We start from the raw sequence: 11,335 nt of genomic DNA, 5'->3' as shown, positions 1-11,335 counted from the left end.
CAACTTGTACCAATGTTATAAAAATCGATCTAGAATCGGAATTGCTTTGGCCTCAGATTTTGGAGTCAGCGGTTCGACCATACAATTCGAATGGATGAACTGTTTCAATTTAAGAAATAAAAAAATATAATTAAAATAAAAAATGACCAAAAACCCCTTTCCAGGTCAAATGGGTTGACTGTTTGATCACTTGGTTCAACAAATCATTGACCAAGTCAATAGTTTTTAGCCAACGAACAAGTTAAGGGTAAAATGGAATTGGTTGCATGGACAGTTTCCAAGTTAAACGGTCCAATTATCTGAACGGTTCGAAAATACTGACTTGTAAGGTTGTACCAAGTTAGGTAACCACTTGATAACATGATTTAATAAGAAAATTCTTCCACAAAAAAAAAAGAACAAATTAATAAGGAAAATTTCCTTTGAAACAAGGTCTGAGATCAACTACAATAAAGGTACATCACCCTCATTCAAACATTCTAGTACATCATGCTCACTTGAACTCTCAATGAATCCAGATCTCTCATTTTCCTTAATCTCTCCAAAGTTCGAAAGCTCCCAAAGATCTATAACCTACCACCCCACTACTCCAGTAGTAGTAGACTACATTGTTCATGTATTTCAAGCTAGCTTAGGAAGGATTGAATCATATCAAATATCAGGTTGGGATGTAGTAGGCATGTTAGATAAGCACAATGAGTGAGCATATAATATCTATATGGCACATGTCCCAGCTAATATGTCTTTCATCTAAAAGTTTTTGCTCCATTAGATAGAAATTATCCATTATTTTATTATCTTTATCAAAATAATTAAAAATAAAAATAATGAAAAAGAAAAACCTAAAAAAAACATAAATGAGTCCCAACTCCCAACACGTTTAGGTTTTTCTTTTTTATTGTTTTTATTTTTAATTATTTTGACAAAAATAATAAAATAATGAATAATTTCTGTCTAACATAACACAATCGTTTGGATGAAAGGCGCATTAGCTGGAACATGTGTCACGCATCTATTCCCTGCTCACTCATTGTGCTCAGCTAACGTGCCTATACATCCGGACCTTCAAATATCATCCCTCTCCTGAATCCTGATCTGCTCCTGCCACCATATTCATTCATCCATGGGGGAACAGGGATGGAACACCTTGAAGCCAAGCTTCAAGTGCCTTTGGGCATGGCATGGTACTTGCAATCTTTGTTCTTGATGCATCGGATCATTATCTTTGCAGAATCAACACCTGAAACATTAATTTCTCAAATTCAGTGTCTTACTTAGAATTTAGATAGACCCCGAATCCATGCCAACTTCTCAATCAATGAACCGGTAGTACTCATTGCTCTCTAATCCCACAATTAATATATACAATTAATTAACACCTAATTAAAGATAAATTAATCTCATTAATTAACCTGCAAGGTAGGCTCCATGCACGTAACCGTTGTATTGTTGGCTGGTGTGCTCTCCGGTGAAGTAGACTCTTCCGATGGGTGCCTTTAGAACAACACAAAAAAGAATTTATAAGTAGCATTGATCTTTGTTTCTCCTCCGATCAGACTCGCGGACAGACATAGCTAGGGACGATTCCTGTGGTATCATAGTCGATCGAACCCAAAACACATTTGATAGAAAGGATGAAAATATTCGATGAAAACAGTGCTTAATTAATTAATTACCCTCATCTGATCGTAGTCGAAGCGGCTAACCCCAATTGGCCAATTTGAGAATGCTCCCTTGTAGAATCTGTTGGACCACCACCTTGGAACCAATATGTGTGTAGGCTCTGGTATGTTCTTTCCGAACATGTTTCTCAACACCTCCATGATCTCCTTCTTAGTATCAGAATCCGGTTGCTGTTCTATCCTCCTGGATTCATCGTCAGTAACAGTTACCAGAAGAGCATTAGATCCTGGGTACGTCCTCTCCAATTGCTACAAATATTTATTTAACACAAGTAGTAATTAATAATCAATTTAACAAACTCAGATACTGAGATACATCGTTCATCGTCTGTAACAAACTGATCAATCACATATATACCTGCCAAACCGTGTAGTAACCGCGCTTTTCATGAGCATACAAGAAGAACTCGGTGCCATTTCCGGTGGGCCAGAATTTGTAAGGGAATTTGATGAATATTTTGGTATAAACTGCCATATCAAATTGGTATATGGCCAGGATCTTCCATTGCTGTGCCGAATTTATAAAATTTCAGCTAGATTAATTCATCCATCCTCATTTATATATTCAGTTCTAACAGTAACAGCTCACATATTAATTAAATTAAAGGAGTAGACGACTAGTGCTAACCGGCAAATCAGGGTGAAAGTTGATGAGATTGGTCTGCAACACACCGATGCTGACTGAGACCATTACGTATGCAGCTCTGTAGATTGAACCATCCTCCGTCTTTACAATCACCCCACTTCTCGACTGTCGTATCTCTGTCACCACCTGCGAAACAATTAAATATCAAATGCTCAAAGTTTAAAAACTTTTTGTGTCTGGTACAGAGTTGCGAGACGAATGATTTTTCACATTCCAATGATCCTGTGCCGCCCGGTTACAATAATCAATTCGAATAAGGACCACCCGAATTCGGTCCACCCAACTTTTGTAGAAAAAGACATGAAGGTGGTGTTCTATATATATACGGCTTTATAGTTTTAAATAATTCAATAATTTTTTTTTTGTGGTAAAATTTAAAATTTTGTCAAAAAGTTCTATTGTTTTATATTAAAATAAATTTTATCAGTCCATATAAATTTATCAGTGCTATTTCTTAATTAATTTGGATATAATTAATCATGTATAGTCAACTCTATACATGATTTGTCAGGACTCACATGTATAAGTAGTAATTAAGAAGACAAGTAGCTAGACAACAAATGCTTGAAAAGTGATGAGTCGTCGAGTCAGTCACCTTGTTAAGCTTGAAACGAGGGTCGGTGATGACGCCGGCGGCATCGGTAGTTAGGAATTGCTTAGCGATGTGGTAAACGACGGTCTCGTAACCTTTGGGATCTGCGACGAAGTAAAGATCCTCTCCGAAGTTCGAAAACGTCGGCAATGGCTCCCCGTTCTGCAAGCTCGTCACCCGCGGTGGCTCTGCAAACTCGTAATCGTAGGTGTAGTAGTCCACCGCCATATCGATCGGCGTATACGGAACCCTGCCATTCTGATCATGTGTTAAATCCAACTGAAATGGGTTTACGACATCGTTTCTTCCAGTTGTCGAGCTAGCAGTGTTTGAGTCAGAAACATCCAAGAAAGTGAGACAGCTTTTAAGTGAGAGATATAGTCACGTTAACGTAAACTATTCGGTAAGATGTTTGTACACCCAACATGGATGATGGTGAAGTACTGAAGTCTGTTCTTTTCTATCAAATATTGTCGTAATAAAAGTTTAACTCCGACAATTAAAACAAACGGAAGAATGGATACACTATCATTCCCAAATCAGATGGTTTTGATTTCTTTTTGAAATTTGTTTTTGAAGATTAATAAAAGATAGAAAAAAGGGAATATACAAGGAATACAAACTAATTTAACCTAGGACGAAAAACCCATCCCTTACAAAATAGCTAAACTCAAAACAAACACTCTCATCTATATTAAAACTCATGACCAAAAAAATGGAACGAAATGAAAGGTTGTGGTTGCTTATACGGGAGATTTATCCCTCACAATATCAAATTAATTTATAATTGGGGACAGTAATGGCGTCCCCGTTCCAAGGGCAGCTGAAGTATTCTTTGGGGTACATGCATTTTTATGGACTAGTAAGTGTTGGTGACAATTAATATGTTTTCTTTTTTCTTTTTTATTTCTATGTTTATAAAAATTGTTTTTATTTATCCACTTTTTTTTATTTAATATGATGAATACATGAGACTAGAGATGCGCCCAAATGTTTTTTTACATTTTTTTTTTATATTTTTTATACTTTTGTGTGTATTCATCGTCATTAATTTTTAGGAAAAATTGCTGAAACCTCCCCTAAATTTTCTTACCATTGCCAAAAAAACCTCCCTGAAGTTTGGTAATTGCAATCGCCTCCCATGAACTTTTTGACACATTTACAAAAAGTCCAAAAGGAAAGTGACAAACTCCAAAGCTATAACATGACGTGATGAAGACATTTTAGTTTTTATATTTTCTTTAATTTATTTTTTAGTAGTCAACACATAATGCTCAGTTTGGAAGGAGTACAAATGCAAATATGTACAGTGCAAATATATATAAAATAATACAAAATACAAGGTTTTGCACTCTACATATGTGTATTTGTACTCCTTCCAAACTGAGCCTAAGAGTTCCTATAAGTTAACCCAAATTATTTAAATTCATATCACTAATCTCTTGCTTTCGCTAAAATGACAATTGCCCTTGGTTTAAAAAACAAAATCCTGCATATTATGATGGACAGTCCCTTTCAGAGTAAGTTTCAGAAATACAATTTTTATATTCAAAATATATTAATGAAAATGTTGGATCTTTGGACATTAAGATTATGCTTGGTTTGAAGGAAAAGGGAGGGAAAGGAAGGGAAAAGTAAGGAAACCTATACAAGGTTTGTATAAGTTTCCCTACTTTTCCCTTCCCTTCCCTACTTTTTCCTTTAAACCAAACACAGCCTAAGTTAAAAACAAAATTCTCACTCAAATCACGAATTTCAATATTATGAAGATGGATTATGCCCTCAAAGTCAATGATGATAATTTGAAAGTGTTTTTTTATTAATTTTTTATTTTCTTTGATAACCATCGTCGTTTAAACATTAGGATTTATTTGATTTAAGGCCCTTTCGCTTTTTGGATTTTGGGAGGGGGGGAGTTGGTTAGCAGGTCTTGGTTCTCAATGACCAAGAAATCCATGTTCTATTTTTCAAATTTATATAGGGTCCATGGAAAATTTATTTTCTTTGGGTGCCAGTTAATTAGGTAAGTGATACCCATCTCCTATGTAGGTAAATAAATTTTCCATCCGAGAGAAAATTATTGACACTTGGATAGGACAAAATTATCTCTTTTAAAAATGACTTTTTATAATTAAAACAATCATTATCTTATTTACCTGAAATTTTAAAAAAATATAAGTAAATGCACTTACCCACATAAATAACCTCATGAAAAGTGAATGGAGCCTTTAGAAAAAAAAGAAAAGAAAAGAAAAGGAAAGATAGAAACCTATACAACCTTGAAAACATCCGAGTGATCCTTTTTGTAGTTGACAATTGAGGGCATGTCCATGTTTCGAGTCCAGAGTTCAAAGTTGCTTTTAATCAATTTTAAGTCTAGACTAGGGGAATTCTATGGGGCAGGTGTCAAATAATTTTCGAAGTGCTGACTCAGTGTGCTCACCATGTATGCCCACCTGATCTGGACTGCCATATTTCAGTGGGCCTCACAATATCACATGCATTCTACAATGTATTCTATCCACTAATTCCCACTTAACAACTAATGGCGAACCAAACCGGCCAAACTATTGAGGGGTATTCTACACCATGAATATTTTGTTTTTGAAATTGTTATATCAGCAAAAAAAAAAAAAAAAAAGAAAACTCTTGATACTAAAAGAAAAGTAATTCACAATGGACCACAGCTCCAGCTATACCAAAAGAAAAGAAACAGAAAAAAAAATTCTTTTCTTTAATTTTAAATAGGTTTTATGGTTGTTTTAATCTAAAACATGACAGTACTCTTATATTAATAACAGATTTGTCTGAAATTTCTAAATCATTAATTGTAGTAGAATTCCATAAAACCTCTAAAACTAAAGAGATTAATTAGATTATATATCATGGGCTTCTTATATATGATGTTATAAAACATGCTTCCGATTTATAAAACAACTACTTTGAAAAATAAGGTTTAACACAATTTTTGGACACTTTTTTTCTTTTTCTTTTTGCTTTTACCTTCAGAATATATGCATATAGTTAATAATAAGTTACGTAAAGAATTACAAAGAAAAAAAAAAAACCAGAAACTTAATTAATCGAAGGGATCCCACAAATGGAATACTGGATTGACCATGCATACCAAACCCTAATTTAAGGGAATCAAGGAGTTCTTAACTGGTTTGTAAGGCGTTGGGACGTCAAGATGGAGATGTCCTCCTGTCTATGAGCAGACATAGAAACCGAAATGTTAGTGCTGAACTCGGAGCGCATGTCTGCTGCATCAAAAGCCGTCTGAGCTTCGGATTTCTTGTACAGCCCACCTCTGTAAATTTACACGAAGAATACTGAAAATAAGCACGTAGAAGCAGCAGCAGAAGAAGAGAGGAATAATAGTATCGACGTCGACGGTGTCGACGGTAATAATAAGTCGAACGTACACTTGTTTATATGTGTTTGCGGTGAGGTTATCGTAGTCAGAGACGAAAGTCCTAAGCTTAAGCTTATTCACCATCTTCCAGATGGGATTGACTTCATTACCACCAACTCCTTCTACCCAATTAGCTCCAATCTCCACAGACATCCCCGCAAAGTTGGTTTTACAAATGCGACCACCGATCCGATTCGTTGCCTCCAGTATTATTATGTTTTTTATTCCGACAGCGACCAGCGCTTTTGCCGCTGATATCCCTGAAAATGAGAAGTTTATATTAGTTAGAGATAGATATATATGGAGAGAGAGAGAGAGAGAGAGAGGATGGAATACTCACCGGACATTCCTGCACCAACAACAATCACAGTTGGAGAAGTCTCTACGGCAGTGGCTCCTTGCAAAAGGATACTCAGTGCAATGACGACGATTAGTAACGCCATTATTGATTTCTCCATGCTTCTCATCTATGCTACCTTCTGGCGTACTCTATAAATATACAAGCACATTAGTCCGGATTTAGTACTGCCATCATTCTGCTTTCCACTGTACTAATCCAATAGCAGCTGTCCCTAACCTTGTGTAAGTCTCTCCCTTAGACACCACCTTCTATGTTGTCACACTGTGTTAAGACTTTTGCACCGGTGCATCGAGAATATCTCTGTATTTGTAAGTTCTTATTCTGGGGAGATATTCCCAATGTACACCTACAAGTGGCTGTAAGCACAGTGTGAATTGAGTTCTAATCCAATTTTGTCTCTCATTCCTTCCCTACCATTTATTTTTTTGTTTTTTTTTTAATTTTTTTTTAAATTGGACAAAATTATTCAAGCAACCAATCAATTTTAAGTATTAAAAACCTTTCTCTCTCCTCATTAGCTCCCTCTTCTCTTTCTCATTAAATCGTTTCATTATCTCTCCTCATTAGCTCCCTCTTCTCTTTCTCATTAAATCGTTTCATTATCTCTCCTCATTAATCATTCCATTAACTTCTTAATAACTCATTCCACTTATTTAGAGAATATGAAAATGTCTAAAATACCCATACAGTTACTTTGATCAAAATTTTTATTTTTCAAGTTTTCTCTACGTATGAATCACTACTCTAAATCCCTGTTACCACTTTTCTGAAATTGATTTATTTTCTAATTTGTCCTTTATATCAACTGTTCAAAGGTAAAGGTACAACCAGCTTCACTAGCAATTTCATGGGCATTTTAGACATTTTCATGCCTCTTTTTAGAGAACCATAATAGAAGGGCTCTACCTGCAACCATGTCAAAAAGTTTAGGGGAAGTGATTGCAATTATCAAACTTTAGAAAAAGTTTAAGAAATGGTCTAAAACTTCAAGGGAGGTTTCAGCAATTTACCCTATAATTTATAATATATAAATAAAAGAGGCATTTGCTAAAACTCTGCATTTATTGACTCCTACCCTTTGGTTTGCATCAAGGTTTTGAAAACCGAACCGGTCAGGGGTCTAATTCCCAGGTTAAACGGTCCAACCGTTTGAATCAAATGGTGGAGCTGTTCTAACAAAAAAATAAAAAAAAAAGATGGTCAAAACCGTTCATACGATTAACCGCCCAGGTCAGCGATTTGCTGACCAAAATCAACGGTTTTTGGCAAAAATCCAATTTTGTGGAAAAAACAGAACTGATCACCCGACCAGTTCCCGATTTTTATGGTCCGACTGTCCAGTCCGGTCCAGTTTTGAAAACCATGGTTTACATTTGACATAGACACCGCATAGTTTGTACCTACTTATTGTTGGTTTTCTTAAATGAGTATAATTGATTTGATCAAATTTATCAAAAGAAATAATTGCACACTAGATAAAGGCATTAATAAAAAACTAAATGATGAACAAAAGCAAAAAGTCGCTGCTATAACTTCTTGCTTGCGATTCTAAAACTAGATTCTGATCTGCTTGGATTTGACATGGAAAAGATTGGGAACTTGTGGATTAGCTGCTCCTATTGCATTGAACATTCGATCAAACACTACAATAGGATGAATCGAGTATGGATTACCTGCTAATAAAACACCTTCCAACCCTCTACCAATATATATAATCTCACACCGCACATCATATATGGCAGGTTCCACTTTTACAGTGAGTCCCAATCTCATGGTGAGATGTGTGGGGTTTGATCAAGTTGGTAGAGAGTTGTAACATGTTTTATTGGCAGATCTCTACTCAGGTGAAACATACTAGCTAGAACAAAATGGACTATTCAATAGTAATTAATGATCACTTATAGGGTTATTTGTTAGTGTTCTTAGGAATTTTATATTAATTATATTAAATGTAATTAACATGGAGGTTAAGTTAGCATTGAACCTATTTAGAAGTTGGTGAAGCCCAAAGTTTACTTGAATGGGTACATAATTGCCTTATGATTTCTCTTTTTAATTCACTATTGTTAAAGAATATCAACCTATTTAAGGACTTTATCTAATAGCTTAAGCTTTTATGTTAAATGGTTTTTTGAGATGGTATCAGAACCATTTTGACCAAGTGATCTAGTATTTGATCCTCATTACCCCATTATAATTAAATAGGTTTCAACACAAGGTATGTGTGGGCTTGTGCTTGTTGGCGCTTCAAATTCATTGACTTTAATGTGAGGGGGCGTATTAAAGAATATCAATCTATTCAAAGACCTCACCTTAACAGCTTAAGCTTTTAGGTTGAATGGTTCTTCTGAGACATATTACGAAGAGGTTCAAATTCTTTCATTCCGAATTGTTGGTGAAAAAATTAGGTTGCGTTAAGCTCTTATTATTATTTCTTTTCTAAATATGTATTTTCTTTATGGATGCGTTATGACTTTCAGGGATGAAGGTTACGGTGGTGTCAGGTGTGGGAGAAGTAACAGACAAGTGACAATGTGGAAGGAGGATACTATGAATTGCTACAGAAGCTATGCCTCGAGATTTGAGAGTAACAAATCTCAGTATAAATTAAATGATCATATATGGGGACAGCCTTGTCATGTTCTACCAATGTTTTCAAAATCTGATCGGATTGGATGGTCGGATCAGAAAAACGAGAATCGGTTCTGTTTTACCGGACCCCAAAATGGTTCGCTTTTCAGTCTATCATTACAAAAGAACAAACTTGTTTTCATTGGAGACGTATTAACTATTGATCGACACTCGTAACACAGCGGAATAAAGGTTATCATTTTTAACATCAGAATTAGACAAACATATATAATTGAATTCAAAATTCCAGTTTGGATATCAAAATAAAGGTTATTTTCATTCAAACTTTGGAGATTGGAAGCTTCCCCTTATCAGTTCCTTTTGTTGTATCTCTTTTTAATCATATATCCACAGCGGAGAGGCTTACCTTTGTTAAGTGTTTTATAGGGAAGTTACTTTTAACAAGGCTCTGTTCGGTTTTGGAGAAATTATTTTATTTGGATAAGTGCTTTCTAGGGATTAGGTAGTGCATTTTATTTATGTTCTTTTTTTTTTAAGTAAATAAGACAATAACCATTTTAGTCATAAAAAACTATTATTAAAAGGGTAATTTTAATAATAGCTCTGTTTGGTTTTGGAGGAGTTATTTGTTCGGGTAAATGTATTTATTTGGATAAGTGATTTTCTAGGGAACAGGTAAATTCATTTACCCATGTTCTTTTATTATATTTTTAAGTAAATAAGACAATGACCATTTTAGCCATAAAAAGCTATTATTAAAAGGGTAATTTTGTCCCATCCAATTGTTGGTACTAAGTCACCTACAAGGAAAATAAAACTTTCATCTAAAAAACAGCATAGATATCTTAGGAGACCAAATCAGCCCCCCAAAACGTCCCACAGCATATCCCCGCCATGTATTGGGAGCATCTCCCGATGATAATCCCATAAATGATAATTTCATCATCGGGAGATGTTCCCAATACATGGCAGGGATGTGCTGTGGGACATTGTGGGGGGCAATCTTGTGAGGGGCTGATTTGAACTTGTATCTTAGTGAATGGAAACCAAAATTCCATTAATCAACTTTGCCCCTCTCAAAATCCAAAAATGAACGGTACTAAAAATGGAGAGAGAAAGAGAATATTGTTTGTCCGATTTTTGTGAATTCTAATAGGATGCAGTTGTTGAAGAATTCAGTGTGGATTCCTTGGCCAATAGATTAGGCATGCTTATAGGGAATGGCTGATTATGCATGTGAGCGTCGGCTTTTGGCAAATTGTTTTGTGAATTGTGAGACACGAAGAATAGTTGGATGTTCTGGTCCAGTGACGAGCTCCCCACTAGGGATGAGCAAAAAAACCGAAAAATCGAATCGACTGAAAAAACGGACCAAAATTGAACCGACCAGCATACATATATTTCTATATTTTTATATATATTTATGTACATTATATATTTTTTATTTTTTATATATTATAAATTAATGAATATGCATTATATATAAATATATATTTATTATTTAAAATAATACATATATATTTTTTATAATATATATTGTAAAAATAAAAAATAGAAAAAACCGATGGTTAACCGAATCGGTCAACCAGTTAACTGACTGATTTCGATTCGGTTCCGGTTACCAGTTTTCCAAAAACTGGTAGTACCAGTTCGATTCCAAAAAATGCCCACCAAACCATGAGCACCCCTACTCCCCACATACTTAAGATGAGGACAAGGGAGGAAAAGATGGGTATCTCTAGGGGTATAACCAAATTGTGGGCTAACTTTTGAAACTGAGTCGGTAACACTAAAACCGAACCGAAGCCGATCGGTTAATCGATTGACCGGTTCTGTTAACCATCAATTCAGTTCATTGGTTTTTCGATTTTTTATTATTTACAATATTTATTATAGAAAAATATATAAATATATAATAAAATATTATAAATATATATTTTTATATATAATGCATATTTATTAATTTATAATGTATAAAATATATAAAATATATATTAATATACATAATATATATAAATATATGTATATTGGTCGGTTTGGTTAACCG

The 11,335-nt window shown here is 34.7% G+C and overlaps 1 protein-coding gene across 1 annotated transcript; it reads right to left on the bottom strand.

Annotated features, from left to right (window-relative positions):
• Positions 1-411: 411 nt before the first annotated feature.
• On the bottom strand, positions 412-6,811 carry LOC148853924 (polyamine oxidase 1-like). The gene is made up of 9 exons (XM_088941243.1): positions 6,676-6,811; positions 6,346-6,595; positions 6,084-6,230; positions 2,924-3,170; positions 2,311-2,454; positions 2,041-2,190; positions 1,677-1,931; positions 1,413-1,494; positions 412-1,240 (listed from the first exon to the last, which is right to left on the bottom strand). The coding sequence occupies exons 1-9, from the start codon at positions 6,800-6,802 to the stop codon at positions 1,161-1,163; spliced, it is 1,482 nt and encodes a 493-aa protein (XP_088797369.1). The 5' UTR covers positions 6,803-6,811; the 3' UTR covers positions 412-1,160.
• Between the last annotated feature and the right edge of the window lie 4,524 nt (positions 6,812-11,335).

Source organism: Nelumbo lutea, chromosome 4 (assembly GCF_056320005.1).
Source record: "Nelumbo lutea isolate HS-2025 chromosome 4, American lotus-T2T, whole genome shotgun sequence".
Taxonomy (NCBI): domain Eukaryota; kingdom Viridiplantae; phylum Streptophyta; class Magnoliopsida; order Proteales; family Nelumbonaceae; genus Nelumbo; species Nelumbo lutea.
This window is presented reverse-complemented; position numbering and strand designations above follow the sequence as displayed.

What these genes read in the sequence shown, in the direction of transcription:
- LOC148853924 (XM_088941243.1), bottom strand. Translation starts at nt 6,802, where the DNA reads ATGAGAAGCATGGAGAAATCAATAATGGCGTTACTAATCGTCGTCATT. An exon ending in GCAAACACATATAAACAAGT is followed by an intron (nt 6,231 to 6,345) that starts GTACGTTCGACT and finishes GTAAATTTACAG; the next exon opens with AGGTGGGCTGTACAAGAAAT. An exon ending in GCATGGAGCCTACCTTGCAG is followed by an intron (nt 1,241 to 1,412) that starts GTTAATTAATGA and finishes TTAATGTTTCAG; the next exon opens with GTGTTGATTCTGCAAAGATA.